This window comes from Vanacampus margaritifer, chromosome 15, assembly GCF_051991255.1.
Source record: "Vanacampus margaritifer isolate UIUO_Vmar chromosome 15, RoL_Vmar_1.0, whole genome shotgun sequence".
NCBI classification, from domain to species: domain Eukaryota; kingdom Metazoa; phylum Chordata; class Actinopteri; order Syngnathiformes; family Syngnathidae; genus Vanacampus; species Vanacampus margaritifer.
In genome coordinates, this window is record NC_135446.1 from 18,552,906 (window position 1) to 18,572,599 (window position 19,694).

The following is a 19,694-nucleotide window of genomic DNA, read 5'->3' on the forward strand; positions in this document are numbered from 1 at the left end:
ATCACAGAGTGGCGCTGTGGCTGCATGTGATTCCACGATTACGGCAACGAAGAATACACTGTGACGTCACGCAACGGCTGCTCCGCTCCGATTTATTAAAAAAAAGAGGCGGGGGAAAGCGCTTTTGTAGGGATACAGACAATAAACTGTCCAAAAGTGATAACATGGTGGTGGTCAGCAGACGAACTCTGGACCGGATTTATTCGGCGGTAAAATTCACGCTCCTTAAGTAACGCCAATGTCTCATTTACTTCGGAGTTAGCAGCTAGCTTGGTTGCAAGATGCTAGCCTAGTGACTTTCCATTCACGATACCACATTGAACAAATTGCAACATTTGTGTTTTAATATAATTAATATAAACATAATGCAACGTGTTCATTACACATGTATGTTTTAGTCAGAGCAAACAAGTCGACTCGATGAACAGCAGTCAAATAAATCGTTTATAACTTTCATAAATCCCACATTTGCAGCTGTGCACCGTTTAATGCAATAAGCAAAGCCCTTTTTTTGCTCAAATGTTTGCTTTTTTGTGTTTCTGTCAGGTTTTGTTTGCTGTTGTGCTCTTGTCATGGTCATACGTCATCTACGCCGGCAGAGTCGCAGCTCATTGGCTGCTGGATAAGAGGACCAACCTTCTGCCCCATGATTGACAGCTTCTCCGGTTATTACAAGGCAAGAGAAGATGTCTTTTTTTTTTTTTGCATTTCTAAAATTCCAACGTCTATATCCTAATTCAGTTTTAGGCTCAGACTATAAATACTTAATTGGAAAATGGACCGTAGCCCATGTTCCATTTGTCATGTTTACACTATACAGAAGTTTGGTCAAATTAGAAAATAATATTTACTATTTTTGTTAAACGCTTAAGTCAATACAAATGTTGTCACACAGTTTCTTGTGTATCGTTCAGTAGTGGTTGAAAGAAGAATGAAAATAACAGTGCTATTAAATCAATTTGATCCAAGTCTAATAGTCCACATGTGGTTCTCTGCATTGACATAAATGAGTTGAAAACAATGCAGTCATCGGACAGACAAACTGTAGTAAAAGCAATTGTCATGGCTTCTTCCAAGAGCAACACATTTTGTTTTTCTGAGCCAGTGGTTCTCAAACTTGTTACACCAAGTACTACCTTTAAAAAAAAATGTCGCTCTCCTAGGACCACCATAATGGCTAATGATGATGAAAATTTATTTACTATAAGCTACAAAATATAAAGCTCCATGAATTAAAACGTATTGCTAAAAAAACAAGTGTCGGTAAAAAGGAAAACACATGACAAGGTGGACAAAGCTGCTATGGAAACGATGCATGTGGCTTCATTGTTTTTGAGTCCTCTGATGTATTCTGTAATTAAAAGATGGGACACACGCTCTACCAAGCTTAAGTGTGCTTTGAAATGCATGTGTGCACATGTGTCTCAGATATGTAAATGCTTAATAGAATGAATGAGTGAGCTTCAGAGCGGCGAGTATGTCCTCTTAACACGAGTGGTCCTCCACACACACACACACACACACACACACACACGCACGCACACGTATAAATAAAAAGCTGCTTTGCATGTGCAGTGTGAGCAGTCTGGAAATTCATTGAAAAGAAAAAACGCACACAAATTCTACATTTTTGCCAACATAAATATGTTGAGTATTATTATGATCCATGTCACATTAAATCACAAATCCAGCAGACAGTTTGTGGTTATCTAGTTATGGGCAAGTCATAAGTAAGTTGCAAGTCTTAAACTTCGATTTCCAAGCAATTCTCAAGTCACTGTGGCAAAAATCAGGTGTGAGCGCCACCCACTACTGTACTGTATCTAGCTAATGCTTTTCCAACACGCTGCCTTCAGGAGGACCCAGTGGTTCAAAGGTCCCCGACATCAAGCTCGCCTGGCAGGCAGGACCCCAGTTCTCGGTCGTTGGCCCTCTCCATGGAGACACTTTTGCTGTCCAACTCCTTGGAGGTCTTCCCGTCCAGCCAGTACGTCACCATATCACCTTTACCCTGACGAGGAGACGTTTGCTGTCAGCGGCCGTCGGCATCCGAGCGCCAGCGGCAGCTCTCACCTTGACCTGCAGCATTCCTCGGCAAAGCAGCGCGTAGCCGCCTATCTCCTCCAGCAGGTAAAAGACGCTAGCGCTGCACTGGATCTTCAGTGCTGTGTGACACGACCACAACCACGACAAAACACACTTGGTCACACACGGCGAGAATGTAGGATGGACATGGCGTGGGCATGGATACAATACCCAGGCTGGTGGACTCCATACGAGAAGCCGTGTTCACCGTGTCGCCAAAAAGACAGTAGCGAGGCATCTTAGTCCCGACCACGCCCGCCACCACTGGACCTGACCATAAACACATTTATTGCACACCCTAAGGTTTGATAGCTTTGTGTTTTTCATTGGTTTTAGTGTTTAGTCTTTTTTTTTTTTTAGATTGATTTTTTTGGGCATGCTTAGTTTAGCTTTCAAGCGTTAGCTATGAAATAAATCAACAAAGATGAAAACAAGGTATTTTGCTATAATAATAGTCTTATTTATTTTATAAAATAGTTTTAGGTTTATTTTTTTGTATCAGTTAACATTTTTTTTTTTATATATTGTAGTCACAGCTTGGCATGGGCTGATATTAGATTCTGATATTATGATAACCGTGAGCAAAAATATCATGGTATTAAAATTACAGCTCTAAAATGTTCATTTTTTTTATATTATAATATTTGGGTGCATAAAACAGCATTTTTTAAATTTTATTTTATTTTATTTTTATTAAATTTATTTTATTTTTTAATTAAACAATCTATTTTATTTCCAAACAAAATATAGAATATTTACTACAGAAGAAAGGTACCTACCATGTTAAGTTTAAATAAAGAAAACCTCTGTTTTAATTATTCTTAGTAAGTGAGCTATATTTAGAACAGAACTGTGGGCTACTCATGTTGTCCTTGGGGCTAACTAGTAGATACTTTTAAGACATTGCACATCAATCAGACCATGATCATGCTCGCCTCCCTCCTCTTCCTCTGTGCGTAACTTCTTGCCGATAATGAGTAAAGACTTAATTAAAGGCAATTACTCAACTCAATTACTCAAGCAGCCAATCATATCGTGCCCTGCTTAGATGTCCCCTCAAAAGAGCCTCCTCCCGGCAGTGCACGTTTGAGCTTACCCGAGTGGATCCCGGCGCGAATCTGCAGCTGCATGCTGGGCTTGTGGGGGATCCTAAAGGTGCGGCACACACCCACCAGGTCCAACGCCATGCTGGCGATCTCGGAGGCGTGAAGGATGCCGTTTTCTTGCGGGACCCCCGACACCACCATGTCTACACACACATAAACGTAAAACGGCCCTTTGACCCAAATTTGAGCGTCCCCTGATCTACTGCGCATGTGCGTGGTGGCGCGCGCCGCTCACAGGCATCTCCGATGGTTTCCACCTTATAGACGTCATAGTTGTCGATGATGTCGTCGAAGGTGGTGTAGAGCTTGTTGAGGAAGTCCACCACCTGGTATGGAGTACTGCTGCTGGACAGCTGCGTGAAGCCTACGATGTCACTGCACACACATACACAGCGTTAGCCCGCCCACCTGCCAATCATCCAGGCATGCTTATTTCCTGTCTGTCCAACCTAAAGAAGACGGTAGCGCTAACGTAGCTCTGAGCCTGTGACGGCTTCCCTTGGCGTAGGTCATCGGCGACCTGGCGAGGAAGCATACCTACACATACATGCATGCATAGCAGATAAATGTGTGTGTGTGTGTGTGTGTGTGTGTGTGCGTGCCGGTGTTGCCTGTGTGTTTGTGTCATACTGTAGAGCAGCCTGTCAGTCTTCTGCTTCTCGTGCATCAGATCTTGTGTTCGCTCGGCCACCAGCACTTCCAGATGTTTGCTGTACTTCTCCATCTGAAAGGCAGCGCATGCGTGTGTGTGTGTGTGTGTGTGCGTGCAGGCGCAGAGGCGCATGGCGACTTACCAGGCTCATCATCATGTCCACCGGGCTGACTTTGACAGGGTTGATGCGGTAGACAAACTTCCTGATTTGCTCAAAAGTGGGTCGCTGGGCGGGATTGTGAGCGCCGCATCGCCGGATGAGCTGCAACATCAGATGCTAGTTAGCGCTCGATTGCTAGCGTCCCGCCGGGTTAGCTCGCTCACCTCCACGTAGTCGGCGGGACACGGGCAGGTGTTGTCGGCCTTGCTGGAGATGAGCTCCGGCAGGGGCGGACAGCAGGAACATTCTAGACTGGACTCGTCCACCTGCGCGGCAGTCATGTCAATCAATGATTTTATTTATAAATAGTATTTCTTTGTTTTCTATCTTTGGCAGTGACCTATAGTGACAAGCACAACAATATGTAGCATTCACACTTACAGGTACAGGGTCACTGCGTGTGGCGATCTCCAGTAGGATTATAGAAAAACTGCACACACACAAACACACTGTTGTTACGGCGCAGTGTGTCTTCAAAACAAACTGCCAATAACTGCCTTTGTGTGCTTTGCTTCTGTGTTTGTGGTCACCTGAAGACGTCTCCAGCCAGCGTCGGTTCCACGTCGGCGTCTTGAAACTCTGGAGGCATGTACACTTCCTGTAGTCTCTGCTGATAGGTGGAGAGAGGCTCCGCCCCTTCCCCCCGGCGATACACTCTCAACCCATAATCTGCCGGGACGACAAACCGGTCAAAGGTGGGTGGAGTTTGGGGTGTGCGTTGGGGGTGTGGGGGACTCGCCAGTGATCTTGCACACCCAGCGGTCGTCCAGCACACAGTTGAGGGACTTGAGGCGGCCATGACAGATGCGATGCTGGTGGAGATATGCCATCCCTCTGGCGATGTCCGTGGCAAAGGAGAACCTAGGCGGTGCTGATGTTATGCCCGGCTTCGCCACGAGAGCGTCCCGAGGCGAGCGTACCTGAAGCCCCAGTTGAGCGGGATCTCCTCGCTGAGAAGGACGTCGTTCAGGCTCCCCTTGGGGCAGTACTCGGTCACTATGGCGACACTTGGCGCTTGGACGCAGCCGCCAATAAACTTGCACAGATTGGGGTGGTCCAACTCCCTGGACACACGCAGTCACTCCTTATCGATGACATTGGACGGACTAAAAACTTACAAGTAGCAATTGAAAAAAAAAAACAGTGCTTGGCGCTGCAAATATGGAGGACCAAAAATGAAGTGAAAATAAATATAAATGGAAATAAAAGCAAAAATGTGTGTATATACTTACATAATTGAATACAAGTAAAAAATAATACAAAAATAAAAACAAGATTTAAAAAAAAAAATGTTGGATTTTTTTTATTTAAAAATGCTATAATTTTTTATTAATTTTTTTACATTTATTTACTTGTAGTTCATGCTGCATACGCTGTCAGCATGAAATACGTCATGAAATGTTATGTTAAGTTTGCCTCATTGACATGTTTTTATTTCCATTAATATTTATTTCTTGTATTTAATTATTGAATTATATTTTTGTATCCGTTTTTATTTTCACTTTTATATATAGTTTTTTATTTTTTATTTTGCCATTTTTGGTCCTCCATATGCAAGTACCCCATAATGACGACATTAAAATGCCGTGCCATAATAGGTTTTAAGTCTTCATCATAAACACAGTTTTATTTTTAAATAAAACATTATACAACAGCAACAATGTAGTTAACATCACCTGAGAGTAGTGTTCCAAAACTATTTTTCATTTGACTGATCATGCATCTAGATCAGGGGTGCTCAAGTTTTCCATGTTTCCCTCCTGCAGCACAGCTGAATCTATTGATCAGCTAATCAGCAAGCTTTGCAGAAGCCCGATAACAATCCTGATCACGAATCAGGTGTGTTAGTGGAGAGGAACATGGAAAACAGGCTGGATAGGGGCTCTCGAGGACCGAACTTGAGCACCCCTGATCTAGATCCCAATCTAATAATGAGTAAGCAATGAGCGAGTGATTCAGCGCACTTAACTGGCCACCTCCATCTTGTGACATCTTACCTAACTTGCTTGACTTCCTGTCTGATACTCTTGGACAGAGAGAAGGACTTGCTGGGAATCTTCTTGATGGCCACCATCTTGCCGTCACTGAAAGACATCAGTGTCAGCTCACCTTTGTGCCCCGCAGGGTAAAAAGTCAAATGGGTGGGCGTACTAGATCCCCGTGCTGGTGAAGGTGGTCTTCTTGCTTCCTGCTTGCCCCCCGCAGGACGTGAAGCCCGTCACACAGCTGGCGTTGCTGTCGCTGTGAGCCGCGGCCACGCTCATCAAACTGCCCATGGTCACGCGCGCGTGCTGATCTGCGTCGCCAAAGACACGCTTTGTCCTCTCATTGTGGACAAATATGTGGCGGTTTGCTGTACCTTGCTTGATGAAGTCAAAATCGATGATCCAGCTCTCATCCCACAGCAGCTTCTGCTTCTGGTACCTCAGCCACTAAACGCACAATAGACGCGCTCAGTCGTGCGCGATGGCGCACAATGGCGGAGGACGGGTTCTCACCATGGCGGTCAGGGTAAAGCAGAGGCACAGCAGACTCAGCGGCAGTCCGATTGCCAGTTTGGTGGACGGAGTCATGGGACATTCGCCGCAGTCGGCAGGACAGGTGGAGCACAGCTCCGCCTCATGGCACTTCCCGTCGCCGCAGACTGAAAGGGCCGAAAGGCGGTTAGCGCGCCTTGACGGCGACAAATATGCGTCCCGTACCTGCGGAGGGCAGCACGGTGCTCTTGGCCTCCAGCGCCACCTGCATGCGGCCCACTCGGATGTGCGCGATGAGGGACGTCAGGCCCACGTGAAGCAGAACCACCTGGGGGGGACGGCCACACGCCTTGACGAGGCCGCTCATCCCCAGCCGCGTCGCTCGGGCCTTACCTTGGCGCTCCAGTTGGCCTGCGTCATCTTGCCCGACGTGGAGATGGTGTGCGTGAAGATCTTGCCGTCGTCGGGAATCCACGGACCGCAGATGCTCTCTGAAGTCTGAAAACAAGTGTGAGCGGATGGCGCACGTGGCCTGTCCGTGCGTGCGTGCGTGTGTGTACCATGTGCGCCAGTGGGCAGGAGTGGACGTTGGCGTGATGAATGCAGCAGTTGTCACCGTCGGCGTCTTTCCAGTTGGCGGGACACTCGTGATGCTCGCAGAACCGCCGAGCGTCTTCCACGTCTACTATGGAACTGAACACGTGGCCATGTACAATGAACCCCCACTTTTTTTTTTTTTATTTTTTTTTTATAGCCTTTTCGCTCTTTTCGCCAAAGGGTACGGAACTTCGAACCCTATCGGGGTTTTATTGTACATAACAGGTTCAGGGTTACCTGTGAGGGAAGATACGGTTGTCCACAGCCCAGCTGTAGAAGGAGTCATGGACGTCGACCGAGTAGACGACGCTGAACACCTCGCCGCTCTTCACCGTCTCGGGGGGCCGCAGCACCCACGCCATTTCCAGACCTGCGCGCCGACGTTGGCGTTTTACCACCTGCTAGACCTGCGCGCGACGACGACGACGCTCACCTCCGCAACTGATCATGTTGGAGTCGTTGGGGTGCTCCAGAGGCCAGCAGTCGTACTCGCTGTTGTCAAGATCGTGCCAGGAGGACACAGGTGCGACGCAGCACACGCACATCTATACGCACACGCCACAGTTAGTTACTTGGCAGTAGAAGAGTAGAAGGCAATTGTGGGACCCCCACCAAAAAAAAATCACCTTATTACATAATTGTCTCCCTGCATTTTTCTACCCTGTAAGACTCTTGAGATCTCAATCAACCAATTAAGTCAAGTACAGATACTGTACGTGGGAAAATCCACTTGCGTACAGTAATAAAGTCTTTATACTTCTTTACTACCCACCGCTAATTAATTTTACATGTTGCGCTCGCCACACTGAACAGGACAAGATGGAAGTGTGGAAGTGAAAGGTCTCACCCAAATCATGTAGCAGATGTTACTCTTCATGACGGACCAGACTAGACCAGGATGGACGAGGACGTTCTGCCGTAGACAGAGGTGCGGGAAGCAGAGCGGACCAAATTGGAGCATTAAGTGTGCAGCCGTTGGAGGTCTCAGTCCAGAGTGAGTGTTGAGCAGCACGTTCTCAATTTGAGCTCTTTTGAACATTAAGGTGTTGGTGCAAAGTCGCCCTCTGCTGCAGAACTCTGGTAGTACAACTTGTGTGTCAAATTTGGGGGGGGGGCATGGATGTTTTTTTTGCCTTAAATCATGTCATTTTTAGTCCCAACTAAACAACCTGTGTTAAAAAAAAAAAAAGTTTTACTACACATTATGGATAAAAAGAAAAATAGCCTAGTATAGGCTTAGTACTTACGTTTTAACACATCCTGCCCAAAAGAAGAAAACTGAATATATATCTTGAGTGAGAATGAAAAAACTAGGTCTAACAAAACCACTTTATTTGCCTTTGGCCGGCCACCGGGAATTGTCCCGGCGGTCCAGACGGCCCAGACCGGGTCTTCCTACGCGTCATAACCTCGCGACCTTTATCATGTGCAGTGTTCCCTCGTTTCGCACTGATGTTAAGTTCCAAAAAATACCCGCAATAAAGGAAATCCGCAAAGCACTTAATTTAGTTTTACATTTATTATAAATGTTTTAAGTCTCTATTATAAATTGTATAAAATAGGTACATTACTGTAAAAAAAAAAAAAATGCATTCAAAATGGCACCAAAAAAAATCAGCAAAACAGCGAGGCTGCGTAAATTAAACGGCGTTATAGCGAGGGACCACTGTATTATTATTTTGAAATTTGCCACCAGATGGCGCCAAATTCAAGAGCCCTCTCCAGGCATTGGCGTTCCACGATCTGTCATTTTGCTCCACTTGAATGGAGGAAAAGCCCAATTTGCGGCGCTTCCACGTTTCAATGCAATGTCAATTGATGTCCGTCAGAAAAAAAGAAATGCCCCGTATTTCTCTTTCTCTAAATTTTCCATCCCATAAAATATACAGTAGTCATTTTTCCCATCACTTTAGCTGCTAATTAGCCACCTGCTCAATACCGGTCGCCCCCCAACACCAACTGTGCATACAAACAGTGGCCGTATCGTCGCTCGTGAAGCCGCCTCAGGCAAGCATGAGTGCAGACAGGTAGGATAACAAGTGTGATTAAGGCTAATGATAGCATTGCGTCAGTCAGAGAGAGTGCACAGGGTAATTGTGTGTTCCTGGTGATGGCAACCAAGTCCCCAAATTATCCTCTTTTCTTTAACACTTCGTCCACTCCGACTTGCCTACACTTTTACCGCCAACCCGCCCCAGTGCACATTAGTTTGGAATGGAAAAAATGATTTGCGCTAATTGTACCGTCCCATTGAGTTATTTGTTTTCTTAAAATGAGGAGGAGGCGCCTTTTACAAAGCTCGCAAGGCTTTCAAAAGTATTAAGTTTGATCTGGAGAGTGAGCTCATCTCCGGCGCTGTCGCACACAACAAAATGAAAAGGAGTGAAGAGTGTGGCCATAATGACACTTCCAACATTCAATTTAAAAAAAAAAAAATAAAAAATCCTTCGATCCACATTGGACTGCAAGAAAATTCCAGCTTGCCTCTACTTAGCTGCAGTCTTGTGATGTAATAGAGTACAAATACTTAGCTACTGTACTTAAGTAAAACGTTCACGTATTTGTACATATTTAGAGGTATATTACCAGGCAACTTTTACAAGGGGTGGGCGAGTACCAATACCGGTTATCGGTATCGGTGGCATGTACCGAGTACATGTACTGCTTGCTATCAGTCCGAAAAAAAAGTAGTATCCAACACCCGTAATATTTTCTGTAGATGAAGAGTTTATAGATTAGATAGTGTTTTCTCATCCGTTTTGTGTAGAATGGAACACATTGCAAGGTTTTATTCTGCTAAATGATGGACACTCGCTTAATGTTTCCACGTGATGATGTGTGTGCGCGTGTGTGCCTGTGCCTAATCTTCAGTGAGTGTCACCATATGGAAACTCCACTTTCCTCCCGTCAATCCAAATTGGTTGAGTGTTCCACCTCCCAAGGGTGTGTTTGTCACTCTGAGGCATTGTCACTATTTTTGGCACACGCTAGCGCACAATGCGGCACACGCGCCAAAACGAGCCAATTGTGTCAGCATATCAGTGGTGATTTCTACACGTATGTATATGAATATATTTATGTATGTATGGGGGGGGGGGGGGGTAAATGGGACAATGTGTTTGTTGGGGGACAACACGGGCCCGGGCAGGGGGGCGAGGGGGTGGGGGGGTGTTAAAGGAAACTTTGCCTCATCCTCCCCTCATATTATTATCACACAGCCCAGAATAACACTCACAAAACACTAGAATACAATTCATATAATGAAACGGTAATGAGAGAGACGCCGCGGTAACCAAGGTAACAAAGGTGCCATGAATTACTGCAAACATCAGTCAGCCTCGCTGAGTCACACTCAAGTGTGAGTGCGCATTAACTGGGTGTCCCCATGTTGAGAAAGAAAGAGAGAGAAAAAAAAAAAAGTCCCCCACGTCTAATCTGAGGAGGCCATTCACTCGTGTTCCGTCTGTACAACGAAGTGTCACCACAATAATTGTGTGTGTGTGTGTGTGTGTGTGTGCGCGCGCGCGTGTGTAATTGGGGGTTTGGATGAAAATGATGTCACAAATTCCGCTTTTCCATTGACATAGCCAGATTGGGAATGTGTGGGGTAGTGGGGGCCATAAGGTGATCACTATGTTTTCCTGCCGTGCGTGTGTGTGTCGTTTGGCAAAACATCAGTGATCAAATCTTTGTGATTTATTGTCTGTGACGCTAGAATTGTCGCTTTATCTTCCTTTGCGCTGCGGAGGCGAGTGCCTTGAATCGGTTGTGATAAATTATCAACATTGTTCGATGCCATTTTTTTTTCCCCCAGACCGAAACCAGAGCAAAGCAAAGTGGTGTCATCAGCAAAAAGTACATCATTTAGTCATTTTGATACCATACATATCCATGGTGTGTGAATGGGTGAAAATGATGCGTTGTAAAGCGCTTTGAGCACCATATGGTGTGGAAAACGCTACATAAACTCAGCCCATTTACCTACAAAATAAATAATATTGGCTCTAGAATTGATCCCTGGGGAACTCCACATATTACTTGAATTAATTGTAATCTGACTTCATTTAGCTTTGTTTTCCATTTGCATGATAGTCATGATTAGCCACGATAACGCTTTTCATTTCATTCCATACCTTTCCAATTTTCTTCAGTATATTGCGATCAATCACATCAAAGGCCTTTTTAAGGTCAATGAAGACCCCCCCCCGCCCCTATATAATCTTTTTTATCAGTTGCATCTGGTATTTGCTCTGCCAAATCATGACTGCCGTAGTCGTTGACCTGTTATATCGAAATCCATATTGCTGTTCGCTCACTAAGTTGTAGCTCTCAATAAAATGATTTGATTAATTTAAGTTAATCATTTTTGAGATCCGAAGCAGAAATTGGTCTATAATTCAGGGATGTGATTTTTCCGCTAATTCGCGGAATTCCGCTTTTTTTTATCTCCCCCCAAAAAAAAAAAATTCAAATTTTTTTATTTTTATTTTTTGTAGTTCATTGTGTATGCACATGACTCCGACAGATAACATCTTCTGCTATAACAAAGACATTTGTGGTATGCTCTAATATGAGTTACTTTTCATTTGGTCATGATACAATTATTTGTTCATGAAATTTGAACTCTTCAACATTATTTATGTGTTAACTTAGTAATCACATTAGTTAGATATGATGATATTCTCAGTGATAGTTTTTAAAAGCAAAGGCAGTCCAATGTTTTTGAATGTGACTGATTTTGAGTTGACTAAAACTGCCATTTTATATGGGATAGTTCAATATACATTGAAAATTTATGCTGTTGTTTTGTCTATTTCTTTGTCATGTGAGTGCATTGAAAGTACTTAAAAACACGGAAAACCCATGAGCTCCCCCTTGTCCCCCCACCAGGGCACTGCCCTGGATCTAGCTGGGTGCCAGCGGCCCCCAGACCCCCGGCTAAATTTTCAGATAATTTCACTTTGGTCAAATCACATCCCTGATAATTAGAAAAAGTATGCTCATCACCATTTTTATATACAGGAATGACCTTGGCTAATTGCTATTTTTAATCGGGTTGAGAAAGATACCTGTTTGAAATGACTGAATGAATTAAATTGTGCGTGTATTGAGAAAAAAAAATGTTCATGTCTCACGTTGTTCAAGAGCGAGACGATTTTTGTGCTACAAAAGTAGCGTGTTCTTATAGCGTTTGCCAGCATTTTGAATTGGCTAACAAAAAAATTATAAATTAACTCACGGTATCTGTAAAAATACAACATCTCTTCGCTTGGCTTCCGCAGACACTTCCAATCCCATCACTTTAAAACTTCATTTTGCACTTGTGCCCAAATGCTGAGGGAAACTTTTAGAGTGACTGTAATTTTGGCAGCCTCCAAACTTTTAGTGCCTGCGATTTTGAATCCCAGAAAATCGGAGTTTGTCTCTAACTTGCTGTGTGTGCGTGCGTGCGTGTGTGTCTTTTGTACCAATGCATTGATGGAAAACCTAATCTAGTTTTCCTCTGTGTCACAGCGATCCCACCACTAGCACCCCCACCCCCCGTGAAGGTTTTTAAAGTACGTTGGGGAGGTGGCTCTCTGGCTGACATGCTAACACGCCGCCTACAGAAGGAGAAAGACCAGCAAAAGGACATTTTGGGATTTATTTTTTATTTTTTGCCATTGACTGCAGAAGGACAAAAGCGAAGGGGGACCTGAATGGAAAAACCAGAGCTGCTAATGTGGGTGTGTTCCTCCCAGCTATAATTGGCCTCTCGTACCTGCCACTGGCACCGCTGCATGAGCCTTACACACATCTGTACTGCTGTCAGTCGGCCGGGGCTCTGCACGTTGTGCTTTCCACTCTCCAGGTAAGACATTTGCCATTTAATCCATTTGTTGTCTCCAAAGAAAATTGTGTGCATTTATTGAACTGACAAGAATTGTTTTTTTTTTTTTCATTTTATTTGCTTGACACTTACAAGGTTGTTTAAAAAAAAAAAAGCCAAACCCTTCTATGCAAATTATGTGCTTAATCTTACATTTAAATATTTTTTTTCTCCAGTTTTTGTCATATTTTTTTTTTTCAAGTTTGGCTGCACGTCATCTATTCTTGAGCTTTATTTGCATATCATCAATTCAGACTACACTTGACGACAATTAACACAGACATAAACTAAGCACACATACAAACTTTTGCAACAAAAAACGGCGGCAACAGCAATGTGAAGACGCTCCATCCTTCGGAGGAAAAAAAACTGGTACCCCCCCCCGCCTTTCCAACCAGCTGGCACAGGGTTAGCTACGCCTCAGACATGCACACAAACACACACACACACAGTCAGGACCATTTAGCTGCAGTGTAAAACGGGGGTTCCCTCTGCTGCCCGTTGGAAGGAAACGAAATGGCAAAGGTCAGGCCGAGCAAAATGACTGGGAAAAAGCTGACTTGTTGTTTACATTCCGTGTGCGTTGAGACAGTGGTTCCCCACTTCTGTCACTCGTGTTTTCCTTGTGTGACCAAGTCACTTAAAAGTCAAATTTGATATCACAATATTAGAAAGTAGAGTCACGGTGTGGTACACTAGCATGCAAAATACTAAGTCCTAATTTAAAAAAAAAATAATAATAATAAAATTTATTAAATGAGGTGACTGCTAATTGTAAAGTGCAATTTTTTGGGAGTAAAACCTGAAGCATACTGCAAAAGCAACCAAATATTTTTTTTAAAGGCAAAGAAGTGGAATATTTTGCAACGGCCAAGTCAAGTGTGCATTTCACACGCTGAAGACAAAAGCGAAGGGGAAAATGCCCCCCCCCCCACCAACAAGCAAGAAATTGAAGACAGTCGCAGCCTCACCAAGGTTGAAATCAAGCATCTGGTGATGTACGTAATTTTGACTGCAAAGGATTTGCAACCGAGTATTAAAAAGCGAAAGTATGAATTGTTCATTTGTCCTGTTACTTTTGATGCCTTAAAAAAGTGGGAGGCGCCCTCTGAAAATGTCTCACTCGTTCATTGAGCTGTCCATCAGCCACGCGTAATTAATTAGTGTCAAGGAAGCATGTCGAAGTGATACATCTTGACTGAGAGGCTAGGATCTTTGTATTTTGGGGAGGAGCTAAGTTGAGAGATTCTTTGCCGCATCGCAAATCATTTGTAAGTTACTGTTTTAAGGGACATTTTCTAAATTGAGTTTGAAATGATATTGAAGTTGTTGTGTTTTGCCGATTATTAAAAAAAAATAAAATTAAAAAAATAGCAAGAGTTTATTGTAGATTTGTGTGTTGCGTGCGCGCCCACTCGAGTGTGTTTGTTTTGTCCCAGATGTCGCAGCCGATGAGCTTCAACGTCTGCTTGCTGGTGCTGCCAGCGATGTCGCTGCTGCTCTTCTCTCCCATTGGTCGGAGCGACGAAAACGTCACCCTCAGCCCGGGCTGTCACTTGCACCGTGAGTTGTCAATGCGCAGATCCTGCACAAAAATATGGGAACGTTTAGTGATATGTGGATTTTTTTTTCTTCAAATAATAGAAATGTTGAACATTTTGACGGCGTCAAATTGGTTGAGGTTTTCTATACAAATGAAAGCATGATTGAGAATATGTGAAACAAATACTAAAAAGTATCTCACTCTCAGTTTGTTCAATTGAAAACCAACCTACAAATTTTCTTTACTTTCTTTACCTGTTTTCAGAGTTTGGTCTTGTGACGTTCGCAAGCTGAGCTGTGATTGGTCGGTGCCCTGAGCAACTGTGATGTCCATCTCAGTGGGCGGCCATTTTGTCACTTCCTGTCGACTGAAAATGACATCACAGTTGTTCAGGGCTCTCCTGAGCCGTGATTGGTCGGTACCTTGAGCCCCGAGCAACTGTGATGTCCATCTCAGTGGGCGGCCATTTTGTCACTTCCTGTCGACTGAAAATGACATCACAGTTGTTCAGGGCTCTCCTGAGCCGTGATTGGTCGGTACCTTGAGCCCCGAGCAACTGTGATGTCCATCTCAGTGGGCGGCCATTTTGTCACTTGCTGTCGACTGAAAATGACATCACAGTTGTTCAGGGCTCTCCTGAGCCGTGATTGGTCGGTACCTTGAGCCCCGAGCAGCTGTGATGTCCATCTCAGCGGGCGGCCATTTTGTCACTTCCTGTCGACTGAAAATGACATCACAGTTGTTCAGGGCTCTCCTGAGCCGCGATTGGTCGGTACCTTGAGCCCCGAGCAACTGTGATGTCCATCTCAGTGGGCGGCCATTTTGTCACTTCCTGTCGACTGAAAATGACATCACAGTTGTTCAGGGCTCTCCTGAGCCGTGATTGGTCGGTACCTTGAGCCCCGAGCAACTGTGATGTCCATCTCAGTGGGCGGCCATTTTGTCACTTCCTGTCGACTGAAAATGACATCACAGTTGTTCAGGGCTCTCCTGAGCCGTGATTGGTCGGTACCTTGAGCCCCGAGCAACTGTGATGTCCATCTCAGTGGGCGGCCATTTTGTCACTTGCTGTCGACTGAAAATGACATCACAGTTGTTCAGGGCTCTCCTGAGCCGTGATTGGTCGGTACCTTGAGCCCCGCGGGAGCAACTGTGATGTCCATCTCAGTGGGCGGCCATTTTGTCACTTGCTGTCGACTGAAAATGACATCACAGTTGTTCAGGGCTCTCCTGAGCCGTGATTGGTCGGTACCTTGAGCCCCGAGCAACTGTGATGTCCATCTCAGTGGGCGGCCATTTTGTCACTTGCTGTCGACTGAAAATGACATCACAGTTGTTCAGGGCTCTCCTGAGCCGTGATTGGTCGGTACCTTGAGCCCTGAGCAGCTGTGATGTCATTTTCAGTCAACAGCTTGGTGGCAAAATGGCCGCCGCCTGAAATGGATAAAAACGGGTGGATTTTGCTGCTTTATTCATATTCCACAAACACAATATTAAAGTGGAAGTCAACCTTAAACATTTCTTGACCATAAGATGTTATATGTGACCTCACTCGTCTGAACATGACATTCTGATTAATATTACCTTTGTAGAAATATGGGTTATGAAGCAAAATCCACCCGTTTTTATCTATCTCAGGGGGCGGCCATTTTGACACTTGCTGTCGACTGAAAATGACATCAATGTTGCACAGGGCTCAGGCAACAACCAATCAGAGCTCACCTGTTTTCTGGAGCTGTACTGTGATTGGTTGTTACCTGAGCAACTGTGATGTCATTTTCACTGAACAAGAAATATTCTACGAATGCAATATTAACCAGAATACCATATTTAGACTAGTGGGGCTGCATAGAAAAATATTATTGGAAAGAAAATGATTTTGTTGACTTCCCCTTTAAACCAACTGTTGCCAAACCACGCTCAAACCAATATCTGATACAAACTTATCCGTGACAGTTGTGTATGCTAAGTATGTCATTTATGCTCCTCAGCTTTCAACGTGAGCATCCGTAGCGACCGGCGAGGCACGTGCCGAGGCACCCACCTGGTGCACGCCTGCGTAGGCTACTGCGAGTCCAGCGCGTTCCCGTCCAGATACTCGGTGCTGGTCGCCTCCAACTTTACACACAACGTCACATCGGCGGCGCGATGCTGCACCATCACCAAAGAGGCAAAGGTGAGGAGGGGGGTGAGCAGCAAGGGTGGGGGGCGGGTTCATCGGTATTGGACTTGTCCGCTCAACCACACCACCTCTGGTCGGCTAGGTCAAAGTTCGCCTGGAGTGTCCTGGAGGGCGTCACCACGACGAGTTGGAAATCCTGACGGCCAAGGCTTGTCGCTGCGATATGTGCCGCACGTCCCGCTACTGACCAAAACCAAGACCGGAATCTACTTTACGGCTGACTTATGCACTAATGAAAATACAGTCCCAGGCAAAATCTGGATTCCTGTGACTCTTATTTCTGCATTTGGACTTTGTAATTGTGATGTTCATTACGTTACACTTTGAGACGAGAGCAGACGGTATTGAAAAGAAATGATTCCACGTTTTACAATAAGCACTAAACATTAACAAAATGACTAAGGAATGTAAAGGCACCAAATATTTATTTGATTTTAATTTGTAATTTTATTTTTTTGTAATTTATATCTATTGGTGGAACCGGAGAGTGCATGAAATGGGCGTAAAATATAGATAGATATTTGAAATATTTTTATGTTTGCATTGTGTGAATTAAAACAAAAGCCTTTTAAATTGTGGACTTTGGCATTATTATTTTTCTTTATTCTAGTCAGATGAGGCACACCCCGAAAATGGACATGAGGGAAATAAAATTGTAATGTTTTGCTTTATTTAAGCTCGTGTCCCACTGAGGGGAGAACATTTGCGAATCTTATCGAATGTTGATTTCTCGTCAGGGTTTGACCGGTTTCGTTCAATGTTGCAACATTCGCTAACAGTGATTATGTTTTTTCTTGTCGCAAGGAAATTGTGAATCAAAATTTCCTTGCAACAAGAAAAAAAACATCTAAACAGTAGGCAAACGTGAAAATAACGTTTAGCGTATGTTGAAAATCTTGTGACCTTGAACGAACCCTTATGAGAAATCAAAATTCGCCTTTCAATGGGATACGGACTTCAGTATCTCATGAGAACAGTCTAGTAAACTGCCACATCGCCCGTCCTCAGAATTTTTCCTCATCTCATCGTGCATTCTGCGTTACGCTCGTGCTTTAATAAACAAAAAAAAACATATTTTTCACACATTCAAACCATATGTCAGTAAAAAAAAAAAAGAGGCTAAAATCTTACACCGATATTTTGTTTGTATGATTTTTAATGAGCATCACACACAAGTTGATGACATGATGGGCATGAGCCGTCAGAAGCTCTCACACTCGCTGTCCAGGGTTGTGCACACGGCGCAGTGGCAGTGCACGGCCACCGGGTAGTGGTAAAGAGGCGAGATGCCGGGCTGGCAGCCGGGCAGCCGCGCGCTAGCATAGCGGGTCAGTGCGTACGTGCACACGCGGTGATGCCGGTGGATGTAGGGGGGGTCCAGCACTGGCCTCTGCAAAACGTGGGGGGGGGGCAAACACAAGCAGGAAAGTACCATTATATGTAATGGAAGCCGCCGTCCAGCAGGGCGGCGCTGTCAGCAACCATTAATAAGAGCTGTGGGGTTGTTGTTTTTTTTAAATAAAAGGTGAAGCAAAAAAAAACCGTTTAAATTCTTTACATTGTGTTTAATTATGCCAATATCTTTTAAGTGGAGTAAGTGGTGTTCCTTTTACCTCCCAGGTGTGACAGCGCCCCCAGCAGGCCTCCGTGGTTACCCGCAGCCCCTTGCACCCCGGCTTCTGGGCCACAAAGGTGAACTCTCGCACTGCGCAGCCGCGAAAGCCGTGCAGTGCCGTCGTTTCGGCGGCGACGCGCATCGCAGCCGCGCGCTGGCCGAGCAGGAGCAGCAGCAGCAGCAGCGGAGGAAAGATGCGCATGCTACACGCGGGCTCTCTGGTTACGCAGGAACAAAGCTGCCCTCTGGTGGGCACTCGAGGAATTGCTGCAGCAAGGTATTTCCGAGTAAGTCGATCTTTAAAGTGACTATAAGAAAATAAATGTTTTACGTGAAATCATTTTAACTGATTAGAAATTATGACAGTTGTTCGATTGAGTTGATTGAAAAAAAAAAACATTACAATGGTGCAACATACCACAGTTTCTTATCCAAACACAACCTCGCAGTCTACTTTGGACTAAAAAGTAAGAAGAGAAAAATGCTCTCACCTTTGGCGTCTTACCTTCTGCCGAGGGTCGGGACGCGTGTGGCTCCGTTCGTGCGACAAGCAAGTGAAATGGAAGCTGGAAGGCTCGTCTTTGTTGTTTTTTTTCCCCCCTCCCTTTTTTTTCAGTGTGAGAAAGTCATTCGGGCGGACGGACACTCTGACATCATCGTAATTACAATTAAAATGCCACACGAGAGACCCGAAGCGACAATAATGGAGACTCTCTCCCTGGAAAATACTGATAGTCGTCTATACGCTGTTTTCTTAACTTCGACGTGTGCATGTGCGTTAATGCATGCCACATCTCTGCACTGGTGGACACTACATTAGGTACACCTGCGCGATCTTTTTTTTAACAAAGATAACTTGAGTAAGCCTATAACATCTCTCTCTCTCGTGTTTTGAAGGTATAAGGGATAACAATAATTAAGCCTACCACTAGGGCTCGACTAATAAGCTTTTTTTTTTTTTATATATCGACGCCGATTACGATATTTGGCTGGGGGGGGCTCAATTACCATTGAAGTTGTAACACTTTTTTTTGGGCCAATGTTTATTTTATTTACTTGCAATTGACTAATTTTTGTTTTGTGAATGATTAATTTTGGCATTGTTTTTTCAAATGCTGTAGTGTTTTGTGTGTCATGAACGCAAGAGCGCAAAAGAGAGAGAGGTGCAACCGAGCGATCCTCGTTCGAGAAAAAGGGGACTTGTTGGGAGGGGGGGAGAGTTAAATCCAAAGAGACGAGCTTGAAATCATGTCCTGCCGTGTTTGGTTCATTAGCAGAAAACGTTAGCAACTTTTATCTATAACCCGCCTTTAGCCAGCCTCCAGAAACAAGAACAACATCTTACAGTCCTGCAAATGTCGAAACTTAGCCAAAACTTTCTCCTGCTATGAATGTGGTGCTTTTACTG

At 44.6% G+C, this 19,694-nt stretch overlaps 3 protein-coding genes across 6 annotated transcripts; 1 reads left to right on the plus strand and 2 right to left on the minus strand.

The window, feature by feature from the left end:
* Positions 1-2: 2 nt before the first annotated feature.
* On the plus strand, positions 3-17,251 carry gpha2 (glycoprotein hormone subunit alpha 2). 3 transcript variants are annotated; one of them, XM_077545389.1, is made up of 10 exons: positions 3-209; positions 547-676; positions 1,857-2,130; positions 4,540-4,698; positions 7,303-7,600; positions 7,891-8,071; positions 12,751-12,928; positions 14,386-14,509; positions 16,481-16,665; positions 16,754-17,251. In XM_077545389.1, the coding sequence occupies exons 6-10, from the start codon at positions 7,941-7,943 to the stop codon at positions 16,856-16,858; spliced, it is 723 nt and encodes a 240-aa protein (XP_077401515.1). In that variant the 5' UTR covers positions 3-209; positions 547-676; positions 1,857-2,130; positions 4,540-4,698; positions 7,303-7,600; positions 7,891-7,940; the 3' UTR covers positions 16,859-17,251. The 3 variants fall into 3 exon arrangements, with proteins under 3 accessions (XP_077401515.1, XP_077401516.1, XP_077401517.1); XM_077545390.1 differs by having other exon boundaries at positions 7,343-7,600; XM_077545391.1 differs by lacking the exons at positions 3-209; positions 547-676; positions 1,857-2,130; positions 4,540-4,698 and having other exon boundaries at positions 4,708-7,600.
* LOC144034845 (atrial natriuretic peptide receptor 1-like) lies at positions 1,871-7,622 on the minus strand. The gene is made up of 22 exons (XM_077543929.1): positions 7,511-7,622; positions 7,315-7,447; positions 7,041-7,173; positions 6,874-6,978; positions 6,706-6,808; positions 6,502-6,647; positions 6,363-6,435; positions 6,155-6,299; positions 6,001-6,087; positions 4,924-5,067; positions 4,743-4,864; positions 4,534-4,672; positions 4,385-4,433; positions 4,168-4,269; positions 3,986-4,105; positions 3,822-3,915; positions 3,641-3,728; positions 3,427-3,566; positions 3,182-3,334; positions 2,257-2,355; positions 2,074-2,165; positions 1,871-2,011 (listed from the first exon to the last, which is right to left on the minus strand). Exons 1-22 carry the CDS (start codon positions 7,620-7,622, stop codon positions 1,871-1,873), a joined length of 2,520 nt encoding a protein of 839 aa, XP_077400055.1.
* Positions 17,252-17,872: 621 nt separating the features above from the next.
* gphb5 (glycoprotein hormone subunit beta 5) lies at positions 17,873-18,824 on the minus strand. Of its 2 annotated transcripts, XM_077544843.1 has the most exons (3): positions 18,778-18,824; positions 18,285-18,553; positions 17,873-18,061 (listed from the first exon to the last, which is right to left on the minus strand). In XM_077544843.1, the coding sequence occupies exons 2-3, from the start codon at positions 18,486-18,488 to the stop codon at positions 17,873-17,875; spliced, it is 393 nt and encodes a 130-aa protein (XP_077400969.1). In that variant the 5' UTR covers positions 18,489-18,553; positions 18,778-18,824. The 2 variants fall into 2 exon arrangements, with proteins under 2 accessions (XP_077400969.1, XP_077400968.1); XM_077544842.1 differs by lacking the exon at positions 18,778-18,824 and having other exon boundaries at positions 18,285-18,677.
* Positions 18,825-19,694: the final 870 nt, after the last annotated feature.

Coding starts and splice junctions, on each gene's coding strand:
- gphb5 (XM_077544843.1), bottom strand. CDS start 18,488: ATGCGCATCTTTCCTCCGCTGCTGCTGCTGCTGCTCCTGCTCGGCCAG. Junction 18,062..18,284: donor GGCGCTGTCACACCTGGGAG/GTAAAAGGAACA, acceptor CACGTTTTGCAG/AGGCCAGTGCTGGACCCCCC.
- gpha2 (XM_077545389.1), top strand. CDS start 7,941: ATGTTACTCTTCATGACGGACCAGACTAGACCAGGATGGACGAGGACG. Junction 12,929..14,385: donor TTGTGCTTTCCACTCTCCAG/GTAAGACATTTG, acceptor GTTTTGTCCCAG/ATGTCGCAGCCGATGAGCTT. Junction 14,510..16,480: donor CCCGGGCTGTCACTTGCACC/GTGAGTTGTCAA, acceptor TATGCTCCTCAG/CTTTCAACGTGAGCATCCGT.
- LOC144034845 (XM_077543929.1), bottom strand. CDS start 7,622: ATGTGCGTGTGCTGCGTCGCACCTGTGTCCTCCTGGCACGATCTTGAC. Junction 6,648..6,705: donor CACCGTGCTGCCCTCCGCAG/GTACGGGACGCA, acceptor CGGCCCTTTCAG/TCTGCGGCGACGGGAAGTGC. Junction 6,436..6,501: donor GCTTTACCCTGACCGCCATG/GTGAGAACCCGT, acceptor TTGTGCGTTTAG/TGGCTGAGGTACCAGAAGCA.